General features: G+C 41.1%; 1 protein-coding gene across 1 annotated transcript in view; it reads right to left on the reverse strand.

Moving 5' to 3' along the window:
* Window positions 1-1,872: 1,872 nt before the first annotated feature.
* Window positions 1,873-20,230, reverse strand: part of CCDC34 (coiled-coil domain containing 34) — a 47,335-nt gene continuing 28,977 nt past the window's right edge. The window contains exons 5-7 of the mRNA XM_029583084.1: window positions 17,684-17,839; window positions 10,792-10,933; window positions 1,873-2,314 (exon numbers count right to left, since the gene is read on the reverse strand). Of these exons, the coding sequence (XP_029438944.1) occupies window positions 2,124-2,314; window positions 10,792-10,933; window positions 17,684-17,839 (489 nt within the window). The 3' untranslated portion in view covers window positions 1,873-2,123. The remainder of the gene's footprint in view (window positions 2,315-10,791; window positions 10,934-17,683; window positions 17,840-20,230) is intronic.

Consider the following 20,230-nt stretch of genomic DNA (forward strand, 5'->3'; position numbering starts at 1 on the left):
TTTGAAACCTATGTAGACATTTATGTTGAGACAAAATCTTAGTCAAAAAAGTTTAAATATGTGATTGGTCCATGTATGCTATGACATAGTAGAGCTATTTACTGTTATGAACTGTTTTTCCTTTTATGGCTCCAAGTTAAGTAATTGGGCCAAAGTATTAATCAAGTTGATGGATGTAAGTTGAAGTGTAAGCTCAATAAAAAGTAAGTTTAAAAAAAAAAAGAAGAAAACAGGGCAGACTGGTGTGGTACAGATAAATAGTTTATAGAGACATGAGGAGCAAGAGAAGAATGAATGAAGGAGTGGATTCAGAGGAAGTTGGGCAAGATGATGAAAAAGATGGAGGGTAACTTGGGAAGAGACTGACAGGGAGCTAAGCACTGAGATAGAAGGGAGCAGGACACACACATGGTGATGGTGAGTGGCTGAGCACAGGATGAGCAATGAAGAGGTAGCTGGAGTCCTGGAAAGTGCCAGAGACAGAGCGAGTTAAAAAAGTGGATGCAGGTGCCCGGTGATAGTGTATCATTCAGCTAGGGAGTTGAAAAGTGATAGCAATAGCTGCTGCAGAAGCAGTGCATTCCATTAATTTTTACTAGTGTTTATATAATGTAAAATAATGTAAGGAACATTGTGAGTTTGATTTCAAGTACTGTAATCAGAGTCTCTAATCCCTTATGAGTGCTTGACTCCTCAAATTTAAATATACGGAGTATGTCCACATTTTGTTTATTTTCTAAACACATAGATATTCAAAGCTGGCTGTGCAAGTAACTTAGCTGGATTAGAACTAATCCAGCTAAGTTACGATGTATATTCAGCGGCATGGCAAAGCCATTGAATATACGCATACTGTATTATGTGAGCACGTTGCCAGTTAAGTCTACCTGGCTAAGTTTAGACCCGCTCTATGGGGCATCTAAACTTACACACACAACTCGCTTCGCTCCGTACATGCCTTCATTTTGTGCATGTAAGTTTTAGCCATATAAAGGACTTATATGGGTAAGCGGCGGCCGCTGAAGGTAGGTGCATATTCAGCGGCCACTACTTAGCCACGTATCCGGCTAAATAGTGCTGAACATGCTTTGAATATCAGGCCTGTAATGACCAACCCTACAAATCAAATGTGTATTGGCTTATAATAAGAACAGTTCTCACTGCACAGGGTGTTTTCAGTTAGCTAGCACCATCTTTGGGTTCAGCTCTTCTAGACAGGGCATTGACTGCCCGTAAATGCACCATCTCTCAGGGATTATTACTGTAACAAGCACCAATGTGCATCACAGAATGTTGACAATTCTCATCGATCAACCAAAAGCAAGATTGCATTAATAAAAACTTCAGAGACAAGGTATGTATTGCCAAAACAAGACGCATCTGGGCTGGCAGACCAGCACCTGCTCACGCTTCAGGTTTCCTCTCTGAAGTAAAGCCTTCTGCTATTAGCCGCTGATGTCATCAGCACCAAATGGTAACTAATCATCATAACATTGCAACAAGAAATGAAATCTGAAAACACACTTAAGAAGTCCCGTTTCATTAAGAACCTTTGCCATAGAGAGACACTGGAGGATCTGTTGCAGAACAGCTTTTGTACCCTTCTCCCTAATAGGCTGGGAATACCAAATGCACTACTGAATCAGTGCAGATGAATTCACAAGCTCCAAAGATCTACTGTAAGGGCACGGACGAAACAGAAAAGGCTTTGCCTTATATTAGTATGCCAAACTTATTACTTCACACTGTTAATAGATTTTCCTTACAGCAGAATGATAATTTCGGTTCATCACTGGTTTTATTGGCAACGTGGAGAAGTTGTAGCACAATTGGTTATAAATACACGCCATTATAAAAGAGATATAAAAAAGCTGACATTTAAGCATTTATTCAATGCAAGACATTTAAGTAACAAAATGTTAACTGGAAAATTTTACAAAAATAGGAATTTTTACTATTACAAAAATCTAATATTTTCCCCTCTTGTACTGAAAAATATAGCAATACACAAAATCATTATTCACTCCCTTTGTCAATATTTACAGGCAAAAAAATATTACTTTTTACATTTAAATTACAAACAGAAGAAAATATGTAAGTCTCTAGAAATCTGTGATTTTGTTTCATGCTCTCTTTATTTTGGGCACACTGCTTTCTTTGGTTTTATGGGGCAGTCCAAACAGGGAACCATGCACTTGTTTATTTTTCCTCATTAGAAAAGCAATGTCCCTGGATGGTGGTGGCGCCTGAATAGGTTTCCATGGAACTGGGTTAAAGAAGCTTGGAGAAGGATAGCTGTTCCCATCATAATACCCTGAAAATAAAGGAGACAACGCAATAATACATTAATTCCATTTAAAAATGAAAGACAGAAACAGAGAAACTGACAGAAAGGAACCATTTGGTCCATCCATGTGTGACCCTAGTCTTACTTCATCAGCTATCAGCCTTATCTCATGCTTGCTTGAATTCAGTCTCTGGCTTGGCTCCAGTCACCTTCATTGGAGTCTGTTCCAGGAGTCCATCACCATCTCAGTGAAAAAAAAGAGTTTTCTCGCATTCCTCCTTTTACCTTCACATTCATTCTATGGAAAATGCTACCTTCTGGATATTTGGTTATACCATATCTCCCCTTTCCTCAGCCTCTCCATGTATGGCTTACAATGCAGGCCATGTGCCATTTTGGCGGCCCTTTTCTGAACTACCTCAATGGAGATGTACAGATGGAACATCATTTGGTGAATAAAATCAAACTTCCCATCAATGGAGAACACTCCAGAGCCCTATATGATGAGCTACAGCACAGCTTCCTTTCTTTGTATGAATAAGATGATTTACAATAATCGTAACAATTAGTTGGAGAGATTTACTAGGAGTGGAGTAGCCGCCTAGCAGTTTAGAGCAGCGGGCTGAGAACCAGGGAAAACAAGGATTACTCCTTGGGAAGCTCACTTCACCCACCATTACTTCAGTTACAAACTTACTGCCTGATTTACTAAGCTTTTTCTCCCATTCTGTGTCTATAGGAAAATACCTTGATGAATCAGGCCTTAAGCTGCGTTAGGGTTTTACCACACTGTAAATGTCTTAATACAGAAATAATGCATGGCATTTAAAATACTGTGCATTATCTTCCCCCAATAATAAAATGAACTGATTTGCATGGAAATGAAATGTAAAGCAAATCAAATGTGGCTTGTGTAAAAATTTGCAAGATGTGTTATTTGATTGAAAGTTAGCTATATCTCAAAGGAGGGAGTGCTGTGCTACAAACACCAATTTCAATTTTTTAGGGTACTGGTTATCCTAGAACCGGCCCTGGTTCTTACTCTACTGGTATATTAAGGAATTAATATTTAATTTAATAATATTAAGGAATATAATTTAATAATATTAATATTAATTAATTTAATAATATTAAGGAAAATAATATTTAATATTAAGGAATTAATAATTACTCTACTGGTATATTAAGGAATTAATTAATTATACTGTTAACTTATGCTTGTTATTGTTACGTTAATCTTTCCTTCCACGCTGCTCCTTGTTATCCCCTTCCCAGTTCACTCTTCCTGTTATCATGTAATTTCAATCCCTCTGTTCAAATGTAAACCGGTATGATGTCCCCTCTAATACCGGTATATAAAAGGTTCTAAATAAAATAAAAAAAATAAAATAAAGTAGCATGGTTGCTGTGTTTTAGTCCATTTGAATGCCCAGAAATAAAAATTAACAGAAACAAAAAATAAGGTGATACATTTACATTGGACTAACCCAAGGGAAGGCAACTCCTGTTCTTGAGCGCTACAAACAAGTCTGGTTTTCAGGGTATCCACAATGAATATGCATGAGATAGACTAGAGTTGTCTACCACCGGACTAACCTAATACATTTCTTGATTCACTTTCTGCAGCTACTACTCTGTTCTGACCACAGGATGGGAGTAGTAGCTCCAGAAAGCTAGCAAAAAATAAGAGAGTTAGTCCAATGTAAAGATATCACCTTACTTTTCTACAAATTGATAAAGGAAGTCAAGTGAGTACCCATTGTATGGAATATGTAATTCATGTCCTGAAAGCGTGCGTACAGCATACATTACAGCAATAAAAGTGACAATAATTGAATTAAAAAAAAAACAAACAACTAGTTATTTGGCTCCAATCGCATTTCCTATAAAGAGAGAGACCACTGTAGCGTGTGTACAAAGAGACAGACTGGCACTGGGATTCTACTTTAGTTATTGTATTTAAGATAAGTTATGTACTGCATGCTTTCAGTTAATACACTTTTTCACATGCTCATTGTGTAATTACTCCATTCCAATGCTAGATAACATCTAAAAATGCATTACAATGAAAAGCTGAATGAGGTGCAATTAAATGGCGATCCTTTTCGGGTAGGACACACCCTAGTCTTGTCGGTGTCTGCTCTTTTACACAGTGATCCATGCAGCTCCACTTATACCCCAGGAACATTTTCAGGGCTAGAAAGGTTTCTGAATGTAGACAGTCTGGCCCATAAATACACGGTATGTCACCTGGCATTAACGATTAAGCTTGCGTGTCCTGCTTGCAGTTTATATTTGTCTTCAGTCAGTTACGATCTGACAAAAACTTCAATAGAATTCACTAGCAGCAGCTAATTATTAATAACTACTCACAGCACGCAGTTAGTGAGCGTATTACCACCCAGACAGTTGTCTAACACTATCCCCATTTTTTTTAGCCATGCCTTTCTTACAAATACTGCCCTTTTTTTAATTTTTTTAAGTGCAAGTCTTTCTGTGGTTTCTCACAGACCTCTCTAATAGCTAGCAGAAGGCATGTGTTAGCCTTATAATGACAATCAGTTTGGACTATGCTGACATTATAACAAACACCTCACATGACTGGTCAAAACAACGTCTGGAATATATTAGACTGTGCACAGAACAGAGGAAGCACATTTTTCCAGATAAATAACTCAGACAAGTAATGGCAACTGTCAGCGAGTTCGGCGCTTCTCAATGCAAAGCATGGGAAGTATTCTACGCCTCGCCCCTTCTAACTGGGCCAAAACGTAACTGGTTTTAGGTCTGGATGGAAGCTGTCCAGCATTTGGATTCGAAGGAATAACACTGATAGAGGAATACTATACTCCCATCCAAACTGGTTAAAAACAAAATATAGGCCAGAGCCACTTTTGCTCCTGAAGCTACAACATATTGCTGAAAAGACATCTCACATCACTCCCCATCTTACCAGAATGAGAGTTAATTGTTAACACGCCCCTCCAAGGCCAGACCACTCTGGGCATAAGTGAAGGATATGCAGACTGCTATACAATTAGACAGAGCAATCACAGGCTTATTGAGCCAAAAATAAACAAAAGGCTGGGTGGACTTTCTAAGGTCTTTAGTCTGCTACAGAGAGAAGGCAACTGCTCTTTGCAATGTACAGTGTGCAAAGCTTTTTCACCTTTATTGGAATGTGACCTTTGGAAAAATGTTGGAAGGGCAATTGACCGATTAAGGTGGAAATCCATCACAAACCAAAAGAAATTTAGGATACATACATGGTATTACCATGTATGAGTTACTGGAGCCTAGAGCTCACTGACTCTACAAGTTCCTGGCTTTCTCTACAAGAGTATCAGCTTAGTGCTTAAAGCAGCAGGCTGAGAACCAGGGAAGCTTGGGTTCAAATCCCGCTGATGCTACTTGTCACCACCTTGGGCAAGTCACTACGTCCACCATTGCCTCAGATACAAACATAGAAGATAATTTTCAAGACTTTATGCACGTAAATGGGCTTTTGAAAATTGCTCCTCTGACCCTAACTCCTTTGAAAATTCACTCCTTAGATTGTAAGCCCTCTGGGGACAGGGAAAAAAAACCTGCAGTACCTGACTGTAATTTGCCTTCAGCTAGCAATGAAAAAGGTGTCAGCTAAATCAAAAATTAAAGAAAAGAAAATAAACAGCTAATGCCTCAAAAAGATCATGTTCTTTACCCTGCAAGAGGCCAGAGGCTACCAAGACATCATGGGTAACTTTATGGGAGGCTTCAAATGAAGCGAACTCTGCATAAATCTTATTACTAAGATTGTTCAGATATAATCCTTACTTCTACCTGGTGCTGAAGGAAAGGTTAGTGTAACTATCAACAGTCAGGAGGACTGCTGGACCCGAGGCAGCATGGATTCACCAGGGGAAGGTCCTGGCAGACAAATCTGACTGACTTTTTTTTGATTGGGTGACTAAAGAATTAGATCGAGGAAGAGCACTTGATGTGATCTACTTGGATTTTAGCAAGGATGTTGATACGGTCCCACATAGGAGGCTTGTGAATAAAATGAGAAGCTTAGGAGTAAGCGCCAAGGTGGTGGCATGGATTACAAGCTGGTTGACAGACAGAAGACAGCGTGTAATGGTAAATGGAACCTTCTCTGAAGAAAGAACTGTATTAAGTGGAGTGCCGCAAGGATCAGTGTTGGTGCCAGTCCTGTTCAATGTCTTTGTGAGCGACATTGCGGAAGGGATAGAAGGTAAGGTTTGTCTTTTTTGTGGATGATACTAACATCTGCAACAAAGTGGACACACCGGAAGGAGTAGAGAGAATGAGACGTGATTTAAGGAAGCTTGAACGATGGTTGAAGATATGGCAGCTGGGATTCAATGCCAAGAAGTGCAGAGTTATGCATTTGGTGTGGTAACCCGAAAGAGCTGTATGTGATGGGGGGTGAAGGGCTGCTGTGCATGAAGCAAGACAGGAAACTTAGGTTGATAGTGTCTAGCGATTTGAAGACAGCGAAGCAATGAGACATGGCGATAGCTAAAGCCAGAAGAATGCTGGGCTGCATAGAGGAATATCCAATAAGAATAAAATGATAGTCCCCCTTGGTGAAGCCTCACCTGGAGTATTGTGTTCAGTTCTGGAGACCGTATCTCAAAAGGGACAGAGAGGTTGGAGGCCATCCAGAGAAGGGTGACAAAAATGGTGGTAGTAGTGGTGGGGGGCTCCATAAAATGATTTATGAGGAGAGGCTGAACGACCTAAATATGAATACCGTGGAGGAGAGGAGGTGCAGGGGAGATACGATACAGACCTTCAGATACCTGAAAGGTTTTAATGATGCCCAATTGACAAACCTTTTCCGATGGAAAGAAATCAGTAGAACTAGGGGTCACATAATGAAACTCCAGGGAGGAAGACTCAGAACCAACGTCAGGAAATATTTCTTCACGGAGAGGGTGGTGGATGCCTGGAATGCCCTTCCAGAGGAGGTGAAGACAAAAACGGTGAAAGAATTCAAAGGGGCATGGGATAAACACTGTGGATCCTTAAAGGCTAGAAGATGGAAACGAGGAAAAGAGCGCATGGGGGTAACTTCTTGGTGTGTCGGTTACTACTCTTAACCATCAAGCCTTCATACTGTTGATACAACTCATTATTGCTTTCTGCTTTAACGGCAGTTTAAAGAGGAAAAGGAGAATTAATTTCACACAGCAACCAACAATGACATGAATTTTACAGTTTGGGAAAATGAATAAGCATGGGGGTAACTTGCTCATGCGGCCATTTCTATACTTAACCATTAAGCCTTATACTTGGTGTTGTATCAAAAGCATCACAGGATGAGTGGACCAGATGCATGTTACATTCCAACCTTCATCCAACAGTGATCAAAATTCACTTTGGTCCTCTGAAGACAGAAACACAGTGAATTTATGTTCCATTTCCAAGATGACGTGGAAATATTTGATCATAAAGATCCAATAGGATGCTATTCAGATCTGAAGCATAGCATTCTGATGATCCAAGGTCTGCCATTCACTCTTTGGGGGTACTGAGGCAAGTGTCAGACTTCCTGGCCTTTTTGGCAGATTCAACCACCACAGACTAGTGTGGCAACTGGACTTGGTTGAACTGCTCAGCTGCCTGGATACAGCATTTCTTGTCCGCCATCTTTCCAACTGGGAGTACAAAGTGTGGGGTTTACACAACTTCCTGCATACTCCTGATAAGAGTGGGTGGGTAGCATTATCACCAGTTCCTCAGGGGCATCCAGAAATGTAAGCCCACCAAACAAGGGTATTATAGACTCTCCTTCGACCTTCAACTCAATACCTTAGTTATTACTTGCACATCATATGAAAAAGAAAGGTGAAGACCTATTCAGTAACTTTGGAGGAAAAGGTCCCAAGAGGAAGAGTATTCCTTTTCAGAATCAAACATTTCCATCCTGTAAGGAAAACCTTGACTGCTCAGATTAACTCTCAAAAACAGAAGGTGACAATGGAGCTAGTGCCAACCCATGAAATGATGGCTTTTTGGCACAGAAGGTCATGGAGCTGGTCAGCACAGAAGCTTTCCACTCCAAATCTGCTTTTGGCTTGCCTTGGTGTGCTCAATGCAGAACCAGACTCTTGGTATTGACATCCCAGTGTCAGTGCTGAGATATTTGGTGCCAATAGTTAAGCAAAATTAGGAAGGTCACTCAGTGCTCTGCATGGGATGAGCTATCAATGCTTGCTGCTCAGCAGCTTACCTCCTCAACAAGTGCTCTCAAAGAGGAGATGGGCCTCAACAGATAGACTTTTTCGGAATCTTGAGGAACACCGAAAGCTTGAAGTTGAACATCTGGAGACTGATGTGGCATGTATCCTGAACATGATGTAGAGATAGTCTCCAGGTGCAGCCACTTTGGGGGTTGACTAGCAGCTCCAAAATGCCACTGCTGTTAGAGCCATACAAAGGGGATTGGTGCCGATACTCCAGCTCCTTTGATTAATCTTCATTGCTGTGGTCCCTTGGTTCTGTGCTTGGGCACTTACAACATAATGTTCTGCATGAGCTGGGGGAGTGAGAGCTCTCATATTTCTGGGACCTGTTTTGTTAATGCCGCCTTTTGCACTTCCTTGCCACCAGCAGACATACAATTCCATATTCATTTTGCTTCATCTTCAGTATCAATTCAGTGGACCAGTTCTTCATTTCTTTAAAATAAAATAGTCTCATCTTGCAAATCTTGATTGCCTATGGTGACATCCTTGAGCAGCTGTTATCAAAGGGTCAAATCATGACCATCCCCAAACTTTTATGACATGTCTGGTGATGGTCCATGATGGACAATTTCAACCTGTACTTGGGAGAAAATCTGAAGCCGCTGACCTTCTCAGACATATTTCAGAAAATATGAAGCAAAACTCAAAAACAATCAGATAAAAAAAACAAAAAAAAACCCCATGACCATAAGACCTGACAGGAGTCATGCCTAAAATGGACTTGCTAATAGACCGAGAAAAAAAACCCAAACTTAGGAAATAATGAAAAATTATCTGACGCATACCTGAAATAAAAATTTGAAAAATAAATAAGAGATACAGTTAGCAGGGAAACACTGCCCTTTTGGGAAAAGAAAACATCTGTACCACCATGCAGAAAAAAAAGAGAAAGCCTGAGGCATGCTGCAGACATATGGGAATTATTGTGCATGCCCAGAGGCATTTCTAACAATTTTTTGAGAAGTTCTGGAAAAAGATCCAATTGGCACTGAGCGATGATGATGTCACCCCTCTGTGTGACTGGTGATTCACATTATCTTCAGAAAAAAAACTGGAACATCATGAAGGCTACCTATGATCAATACAGTACTGTACACCTGCCTTAATAAGTTCTACTATGTGCATAGTCCATCACTATTTAGGACATCCTTTTATGATTAAAGATGGAGTTTTTTCAATGTGATGTTTCTAAAGTTCATACAAAATAAGTATACATTTTCCCCCTAAAGGAAAGCAGTTTTTGTCTACAGCTGTTCTGCATACTATGAGCTGATTGTTTGGGACACCATTCACAACTATATATGATCCAAACGCTAACACACTTGAATGCCAATACTCTGGTGTCACTGGTTGAAATGGTAACCAACACACTTCTAATTTTTTTCCCTAGTTCAACTGTGTGTGCAGTTTTTGTATGGACTTGCATTTCTTCCAGGTTACGTATGTCACCTTCTATCCAAAATACTGTGTTTGCAACATTGAGAACTTATTTTAAAAGTTCTTTAGCTTTGTTTTAGGTCACGTTTATTATTTTTAATCATTTCTCTTCAAAGTTAGCCTTGTTGTATACAGTATGTTTAGCTGATTTGTTTTTTTCTTTCTGCTTTTCAATATTTGTTTATGGTTCCAATTTAGGTCTCTGTTTTTTCTCTCTTTTATCACATACTTTCTAGCCTCCTGCAGTTTGCTGGACCTTCTTCAGCATTCCTTCCCTCTCACTCATGCATCTCTGCTCCTCTCTTCACCCAAGCTTCCCACTCAGCCCTCTACCCCAGGGCCACAACACTGCAAATGTAATAGCAGTGAAATGTTCAGGTGCAACATCACTGTTGTAGCTGGGGGCCTGGAGAGACACAAAGCTTATGGGGAATACACCTGGATGGTCACCCAAACAGGCAGAATAAAGCACTAGAGAGAAATCCCCTCATGGATAATACAGGGAATTTGAGAGTGAGATTGTACCGTTGGCTAAGGAGTGAAGCTCATTCCTTCCACACTATATGCAAAGCAAACCCATTGACAGACATTCAATTTTAAGGGTAAAGGAACAGTTATTTTCTCTCAAACACAAACTTCAACTATCTCAGTAACAGTTCAGGATAAACATGAGCTATCTTGAATTGTAAGTAGCTCAGAGGATGAGAGCTGTTACTGTTAATGCTAACACAATGGCTTAAAGTAAAACTCTGACCCTCAGGAGTGTGATAGCATCTGGAGACCATAGACTATAAAGATAAAATGCACAACCTGTTAACTTCCCATTAGTATAGGAAAAGCTGTTTAGAATAGGACGGGGTTTGGTTCTGGAACTTTGTAACCACTCTTCAAATATTTTCTTGGATTTCTCTTTTTTCTCTTGTAGTTCTGCTAATTGTTTCTCCTCTTCTTCCTAAACATTTAAAAGGAATATAGTCTCAGATGTAGGGGAAAGAATTCAGCATTAAACACTATTAAGACATCAACATATCCAATTTTTTTTTATTTTGGGAGGGAATAGGAGGTAGAGGTGGGGACTGGAAATGTTCAAACACTCCACTCTGACATCTACTCTCTCTCTAAAAAAAAAAAAAAAAAAGAGTCCATATTCATTACGAACTTGATTTACCTAAAATCTCTTTTGTCTCTTTAGGGTGTATAATGGGAAAAACTCAAATAGTGACTGATGTAACAGCAAATACTCGAGAGATTTTTCATGGCCTGAAAGATAGAGTACACAGGACAAGGATTCATCCCAGATCCTCTCTTAACACCATCCATGGAGCTTCCTACAAATAATGATCAACAATTGCATGTTGTACATTTTACATGCATGGAAACCCTTTTTCAGATCTGCTCAAACACAGGGCATACATCCACATAACATTGCATCCCCAGGACTTTAGCTTATCACAGGTCACATACAGTATTGTCACAATGCAAAGTAATATTTGAAAGTGTGACATCCACAGTAACACTAATAGCACTAAAACAATCTTTTTTTCTGCATATACCACTTGCACCTTTATCATACTGTACACAACACCTACCATACTACAGTATCTATGTATTATGCTAGAAGTCCTTGTATATGTGCAGTCACGAATGTGCTGAGACAGATGTGGAAGTGAATTAAATTATTTTTGTAATGTTGCAAGGGAAGTGTTTCTGGATCTATTTGCTGGCTTTGAAGATCACTCCCACTGGTCTATCAGGGCAGTTCTGATTACGTGAAACCCACTTTTATTTTGTGGACCACACTGAAGGCGTTCTGCTACTGACTTTGATAATGTGGTTATGGTGTTTTGCACGTTCTACAACATTTGACCAATGTTGTCTGCCTTGTTCAGAGGACAAGGTGGTGAAGGCAAAGGAGTGTGATCCTAAAAAGGCATAAAGACATAGTTTACATACTAACCAATGATACAAAGTACCAGCAGACAGGCATAGTGTTGGGTAGAATGGATTTGTTGATCTTAGCTAGCTGATTTGAGAGCGAGATGGAACATTTGTTGTAGATATGCAGTTTCTGGTCTTTGACCGTTTGTTGTGGAGGATTGCCTGTCTTATGTGAGACAAATTGCCATCCTCCCCATGCATCCTAGGCGGGGTGGTATGAAGAATAAGGCTTTAGAGCAGTGGTTCCCAACCCTGTCCTGGGGACCTTCCCAGCCAGTCGGGTTTTCAGGATATCCACAATGACTATGCATGAGAGAAAATTTGCATGCACTGCCTCCATAACATGCAAATTTCAGCTCATGCATAGTCATTGTGGATATCCTGAAAACCTGACTGGCTGGGGGGGTCCCCGGGACAGGGTTGGGAACCACTGCTGTAGAGTTGCTTAAGAAAGGTTTCTTCTCCCTTGGTTTGCATTATGGCTGCTAAGGCAGTAAAGGCAAAGGAAACGAGACATTTTTATTTTTTTACATTTCTGCATAAATATAAACCTTTTGTAACTCTCATACAGCACACTAACTTCCATCTACTTATTCCTTTAATCCACCAGGTATAAGAATTCATTTTTTTCCTTTTTTTCCATTGATAACTGCAGTGTGGGCAGGTGATTGTGATTTTTTTTCCTTTGAGCCATCGGCTGATACTCGTAGGCGTCCGATGCCAAATAATACAGGAGAATGACTCCACATATCAAATCATGAATGAATGTCAAGTACACTGTAATGATGATGATAATGTAATGCAGGAGTCAGAGCAAGGGCTGGTCTAGAACCCTGAATATTGAGGGGGGGGTTATTTGTCAAAAGCAATAAAAACATTTCTAGCAGAAAGGGATCTAATTTGAGAGAATGAGCCATACTTGCTTCTGACTGATCACTGCAGTGCTATTTATACAACGAAGCAGAAATATGCTAACATGATGCTTGTCCATCAGAGTGATTTTCAAACAGAAGAATGCCTGGTTTTCATCAATGCACAACGATTCATAACAAGAAAAATGATCTGCCAGCATTTCTTGTGAAAGATACTGATGTCACAAAATCAGATGTATCATTTGATGTGTTACAGATGCAGCTAAAAATGTAAACAATTAAAACTATTTTAAAAAGGTGCAAATTACAGAAATGTCCTCCTGTCTCAAGAGTTGGCAGCTAGCCAGCATTTTACCAGAGTACTGCTAACTTCAAACTATCCAGGCTTTGGTTTCATAAACACACTGTATACACAATTCATATATAATTCCATGGTTGTGAGAATGGATGATAAATTTAAGCCACTTTGAAATGAAGATTTTCTGTTGGGAGTGGCTGTCCAATAGAGGGAGAGCAATTTTGAAACACCTATGGAGTTTCCCTTTGAAAATCCACTTTGAATATTGCCCCCACAACCTGAACATTGGATAACAGGATTTTGAGTAAAGTGCACAAACAACTTTTTGAGTTGAAAATAACTGCACTTTCTAAGATTTCATGTGAGTTTGACTTAAATTTAATTGTAATGCATTTTAAGGTCATTTTTGAAAAATGGTGGAAAGCAGAGTTGCTTACCTTTAACAGGTGTTCTCTGAGGGCAGCAGGATATTAGTCCTCACACATGGGTGACATCATCAGATGAAGCCCCGACACGGAAAACTTATGTCAAAGTTTCTAGAACTTTGACTTGGCATACTGAGCATGCCCAGCATGCCCTATACCACACATCCACGTGGGGTCCCTCTCCAGTCCTATAACACAGAATTAGACATATAAGAAAAATAATAGAAACCCAACTCCGCAAGGTGGCAGGTGGGTTTCGTGAGGACTAACATCCTGTTCTCCTCTGAGAACACCTGTTACAAGTAAGCAGCTCTGCTTTCTCTGAGGACAAGCAGGATTTTAGCCCTCATACATGGGTGAATCCCTAGCTATAGGCTGCTCCCTAACATAAAACGGGGCCAACAGACACCCAAACTAGGTGCCAATGGGCATAACAATGGTGGTGTTGGTAACAGAAGGGGAGACAGCCTGAACCCAACAACGAGCCCTAGGCGGGTTCTACATCTCAAACAGATTCAGAAGAACAGACTGGCCAAACTTATTGTCACGTCGGCCATCCCTATCCAAGCAATGAGATGTGAACGTGTGGCGAGAACTCCATGTTGCAGCCTTGCAGATCTCCTCCACAGGGACTGCTCGCAAGTGGCCCACCAAAGCTACCATGGCTCTGACAGAATGAGCCTTGACATGACCTCCAAGATGCAGTCCCGCTGGGCATAACAGAAGGAGATGCAATCAGCTGACCAATTGGATAGTATCTGTTTGGCAATGCCCAACCTATTCCTATGAAAAAGAAACAAAAACTTGGGTGGACTGTCTATGGGCTTCTATCCACTCTAGTTAGAAGGCTAAGGTTCGCTTGTAGTCCAAACTGTGCAGTGCTCGTTTGCTTTGGGGCAAATGGGGCCTGGGAAAGAATGTTGGCAGGATGATTGACTGGTTAAAATGGAACTTAGGATGCGTGTGCAAGACCACCCTGTCAAGATAGTGTAAGGTGGATAAGTCAGTAAGGCCTGGAGCTCGCTGTCCGTGCGCGCTGAGGTGACCACCACCAAAAATATGACCTTCCAGGTCAGGTACTTCAGGTCCCAGGAGTGCAGCAGCTCAAAAGAAGCTTTCATCAGCTGAACTAATACCACACTGAGGTCCCAAGACACAGTAGGAGGCCTTAGAGGCGGCTTGAATTGAAGCAGGCCATGCCTGAATCGTACAACTATAGGCTGTACAAAAATGGGCATACCATCTTCACTGTGGTGGTATGCACCAATTGCACTGAGATGAACTCTAATAGAGTTGTTTTTTAAGCCAGCTTCCGATAGGTATAGAAGGTAATCAAGCAGATTTTGTGTGGGTCAGGAGAACAGATCTAGGGCCTTCTGCTTACACCACACGGAAAACAACCTCCACTTCAGTTCATAGGAATTTCTAGTGGAAGGCTTTCTAGAAGCCACCAGGACAAATCCTCTGAGAGACTGAATGGTTGCAGAATTAAGCTCTCAACATCCAGGTTGTGAGTGACAGGGCCTGGAGATTGGGGTGTCGCAATCTGCCTCGATCTTGCATGATGAGATCTGGGGAAGTCTCCAGACTGATCAGTCTCCGAATGGACAATTCCCGCAGGAGTGGAAACCAGACCTGTCTCAGCCAACTAGGGGCTATGAGGATCATAGTCCCTTTGCCCTTGCAAAGCTTCAAGAGAATCTTCACCACTAAGGGAATCAGAGGATACGTGTACAGAAGACCCTTGCCCCAATGATGGGCAAGAGCGTCAGAGGCTGGTTTGCCATCTGACCTGTACAAAGAGCAGAACCGAGGCACCTTCCTGTTGCAAGGGGACGTGAATAGATCTATGTCTGGGCTCCCCTAGAGGCAGTATATCCAATTTGCAATCCCCTGGTCTAGGAACCACTTTGTAGGGTCTGAAGGCACAATTCAGACCCTAGAAAGCTACCACGTTCTCTGTCCTGGCCAGGTACACAGCCCTAAGCACCATCCCGTGGGACAGGGCCCATGACCAGATCTGGACTGCTTCCTGACACAGGAGGGATGATCCTTTACCTCCCTGCTAACTGACATACCACATTGCTACCTGGTTGTCTATTTGGATCAGGACAACTTTGTTGGATAGTCAATCTCTGAAAGCTCATAGTGCATACCTGATTGCCCAAAGCTTCAGGAAGTTGATTTGACAACAGCTTTTCTGAGCAGATATTGAGCCAATCTACATGAGCCACCCAGCCCAGGGTGGACACATCTGTGGTTAGGACAATTTGGGTAGGACGACTTCGAAAAGAGATCCCCTGTTCCAGATTTGAAAGTACCAACTACCAGGACAACAAGTCCCAGAGAGGTGAGGTGACTCTGATGCAATCCTGGAGGTTCTGCGTGGCCTGGCACTACTACTACCTCAGGGTCCATTGGGCTCTGTGCATATGTAATCTTACCGAGGGAGTGACATGGACTGATGTGGCCATATGGCCCAACAATCTCAACATGTGCCAGGCTGACACCTGCTGGCTCTGCTGAATCTCTGCCACGATGGTCGTCAAAGTGATGGCCCTTTGATGAGGCAGGAAGGCCTGGGCCTGAGCCATGTCTAGCAGGGCTCCTAGGAAGTCCAATTGAGGTGATGGGCCAAAATGGGACATCGGGTAGGTGATGACGAACCCTAGCGACTTCAACAGATGGATGGTCCAATGCATGGACCTGATGGCCCCTGCCTGAGATGTGCTCTTGACCAGTCAATCGTTCAGATAAGGGAAAACATACATCCCCAGCCTGCGGAGATGCACTGCCACCATGACCAAGCATTTTGTAAAGACTTGTGGGGCTGATGCTAGCCCAAATGGCAACACCCGGTACTGGAAGTGCTGTTTTCCCACCACAAATCAGAGCTACGTCTGGTGACTGGGGAAGATCTTGCTGTGAGTGTATATGTCCTTTAGATCAAGGGAGCATAGCCAGCCCCCTTTTTACAAATGTGTTCAAGGCCCTTAGGTCTAGGAGGAGTCCTGTTTTCTTTGGAATCAGAAGTACCTGGAGTAAAATCCCCACCCTCTTTGCCTTGGTGGAACAGGCTCTACTGCTCTGGCCATTAAGAGGGAGGAGAGCTCCATTAGAAGTACCTACTGGCCCCCAAAACAGACTTGGAGGGCAATTTGGCAGGAAACCCAATAGGTTAACTTGGTACCCTTGGAAGAAATGGAAAGAACTCACTGGTCCGAGGTTATACTTGGTCACTGGTTCGCAAAGAACCGCAGTCTGCCCCTGACCAGAAGGTCCAACATTCCAGGTACCGGCAACTGGCCTATGCTTCCTACGACACAGTCAAAACCCTGTCCCTGGAGCTGACCGAGGCACCGGCTGGGGCTTGGGGGCTCTCTGCTGCCTGGGATGGCCGCAGAAGCCCTGATGCTGTTGACAGGAGCAAGGGGGCGGAGGACAGTACTTCCCTCTGGTTTAAGAAAGACTTCCTATATTTAGTTTATATATCGCTTAAACAAAAATGCCAGCCTGCTGAAGGATGCCCTAGCCAACACCACCCCAGGAAGTACCGTGGTGCTAAAGTGCAGCTAATGTCTCTCAACCCTACCAAGGTAGTACCCCACAGACCATTCCCATATAAAAGAGCAATAGAAACCATACAGATGGGAAAAGTATTTGCATGTTTTTTTTAATTTCACATCTGTACAGGATTAATGAGGGCTGGGGGTAGACTGGAGCAGCAGGACAATTCTTTTGGCATTTCAAGGCCACAACCCAAATCTCCTTGCGAGGCTTACTGCATATTTTGTCTCTGAATGTATTTTTTTTTCCATACCAGATTAATTGTGGACAAATACCAGCAGTTAATACCCATTCATGGCACTTGCATTTTGAGTATTCTGACTTACAAGATTACTTGCAGATCCCAGAATGTTTTACAGTGACATCATAAACATACCAAATTAGAAAGCCTATCTTGAGTGTAACTATAATCACAGTGTTATAGCTTTACTAGTGCTAAGCACAGTACCTGAATCAATGGCCCAGGGCAGAGTAGCACTGTACACCTCACTCACATTTGGCCAATATTGAGTACCTAACCTTTCAGCTCAAATACCTTGAAATTTGACTTATTTTGATGAAACTCAAGATCATGAATGGCTCTTGGGCAAGGGCGTCTGTACCTTCTGCTTTACTTTTCGCTCTCGTTCTTCTGCTTGCTTTTTCTTCAACCATTCTTTGTATTTTTCTTTCCCTTTCTCTTCCAGCTCAGCTTTCTGTAGCTCCTTTGACTTTTTTTTCTTTAATTCTTTATTAAGCCTTACTTTTTGCTTTTTGTCCTAAAATTAAATTACAAAACAAAGGAAAATAAATAATGATTTCTAGGTATCTAAAAGGCTCACTGAAATCTGTTGATGTCTCTCTGCTACATTTTCTGGGACTAACAAATATGGCTTCTGCAGCTCAGATACACAAAGCACAAGCAGCACCTCAAAGGCATGGATGTAAAAGTAAGAAACATACTACACATGATGCATAATACATGACGACGATGGCCTTGCCAAATAATGTATTGCTGCTCCATTACCCTACAGGCAGTGGGGTTGATGATGTTTACTCATGTTAATGTTGCTGCTACTTGAATTTGAATGTATTAAAACGTATTATCCACACTTGTTAAAAGGGGAATACAAATCAAAAACATATATAAAAATCAATAGATAATACCAGAATACAAAAATACATAATACGAAAAAAAACCCCAAAACCGTCTTCTTCAAGTTCATATACATTAACCCATTCCCTAGGCATATATGGCACAATTAAATGCAAGCCTAAATAAATGTTTTCTCAGAGCTTTTTGAAAGGAATTACTGCAATCATTTGCATGAATCTTCTCAGGTAACGGTCCTACACCTGAAAAAGCTCTCTCTTTCGTAATGCCCAAATGTGCCAGTTTTATAGATGGAACTGCAAGTAAATGTTTCCCTGCTGATCTTAAGAGCGAGCTAGTTTATAAACTTGCAAAACTGTATTAAGTCAGCAGTTATTTTATCTATCAGGCTTGCTAACAAATTGAAGTCTTTCTTGTACAGGTAACCAGTGTAATGGTGTTAACACTGGAGTTATATGCTCACACCTCGGCGTTCTGCACTAAATTGCAACAGACGCAGTATATTAGCTGGAAGCCCAGTATATAACCCATTACAATAGTCTAATCCTGCCAAAATCAAAGCCTGAAGGACAGTATGAAAATCTTGTGGCACAAGTTGAGGCCGCAGTTTCCTAATCATGTGCAGCTTGAAAACTGAGGACTTGACAACAGCCTTAATGTATGGTACCAGCAACAAATTGGGATCAATAATTAGTCCCAAATGTCATACTTGCTGGGTAACCGGAATGCTGTGATTATCAAATTGAAAAGAAGTTGGAAAATTATGCGGAGGAAATTTACTGAGAATGATTATTTCAGTTTTTGCAATGTTTAAACATTAATTTGTTATTGAATAGCCAAGAATTAACATAATGAAGACATAAAGAAACCAACTTGAAGGTCTTGGCACAAGAATGAGAACATGAAAAAAAACAAAAAACTGTATAATCATCAGCGTAAACTCTACAGTTTACACCAAAGCAGGCAAAGATCTTACAAACAGGGCAAGGTAAATGTTGAAGGAGGGTCACCAACAGGACGCAGCCCAACGGGACTCCGGTCATCACAGCATTCCAGCTTGAGCCAGCAATTCCCAAGCCTGACCTGATGAGTTCTGTTACACAAAAAAAAAAAAAAAGAAAGCCAACTGTAACCAGTACCAAAAATCCCTAATAATTTCAGACAAGCTAAAAGGATTTCATAATCAAAGGTAGTGAAGGTGGCCGAGATATCTAAAAGAACACACACATACTCAGTGTCGCTATCGAAACCCCTGATAATGCTGCCAAAACTTGATAAGAGGAAAATTTCAGTACTATACAGTTTTCTAAAACCAAACTGAAAACAATCAATTATTGCATGTTTTTCAACAAAATCTAACTGATGCAACACAGAGGTTTAATCACCTTTGCTAACCATGGATGTGAGGTTAGTAGTCTATAATTATCAAAGACATGGGGGTCTACATTTGTTTTTGTTTTAAGAAGAGGGTAGACAATAGCTTGCTTAAGTACATTTCCAAGAATGCCAGATGACAAAGATAATTTACTATGTCGGCAATAGATTCACCGACATCTTCTCTCAAAAGTTTTAGCAACGCAGTAGGACAAGGGTTCAAGGAACAAGAGAATGAATTCATCTTGGCTAATATGCAATTTCCTCTTTGGATGTCATTTGAAATAAGTTCCAAATGGACTCAGATTGAATATCAGCTACTGAAGAGCACAAAAGTTTAAGGGCATTTTCAAGAGAGATGGTAAAAATTCATTTCTGGATGCTCGTCTGTCAAGATGAAACTGATCAAGAAAATTTCTCTGCATGGCGAAACAGATTCATGTAGTTGTTCCCAAAACACAAGATTTGATTTTTTTTTTGTAGGCAGCAATACTTTTACAAGTTTTCCATAAATGCTGATCTACACAAGTTCTTGACCAAACAGAACCCTTTTTAGGAAGCAAGATAATGAAATTTCTCACCAAACAGAAACATAGGACATAGAAATGAAGGCAGAAAGGGACCAAACGGTCTATCTAGTCTGCTCAGCAAGCTTATGGTAGAATCAGCGGCGCCATACATG

This window comes from Rhinatrema bivittatum, chromosome 17 (assembly GCF_901001135.1).
Source record: "Rhinatrema bivittatum chromosome 17, aRhiBiv1.1, whole genome shotgun sequence".
Classification (NCBI taxonomy): Eukaryota; Metazoa; Chordata; class Amphibia; order Gymnophiona; family Rhinatrematidae; genus Rhinatrema; species Rhinatrema bivittatum.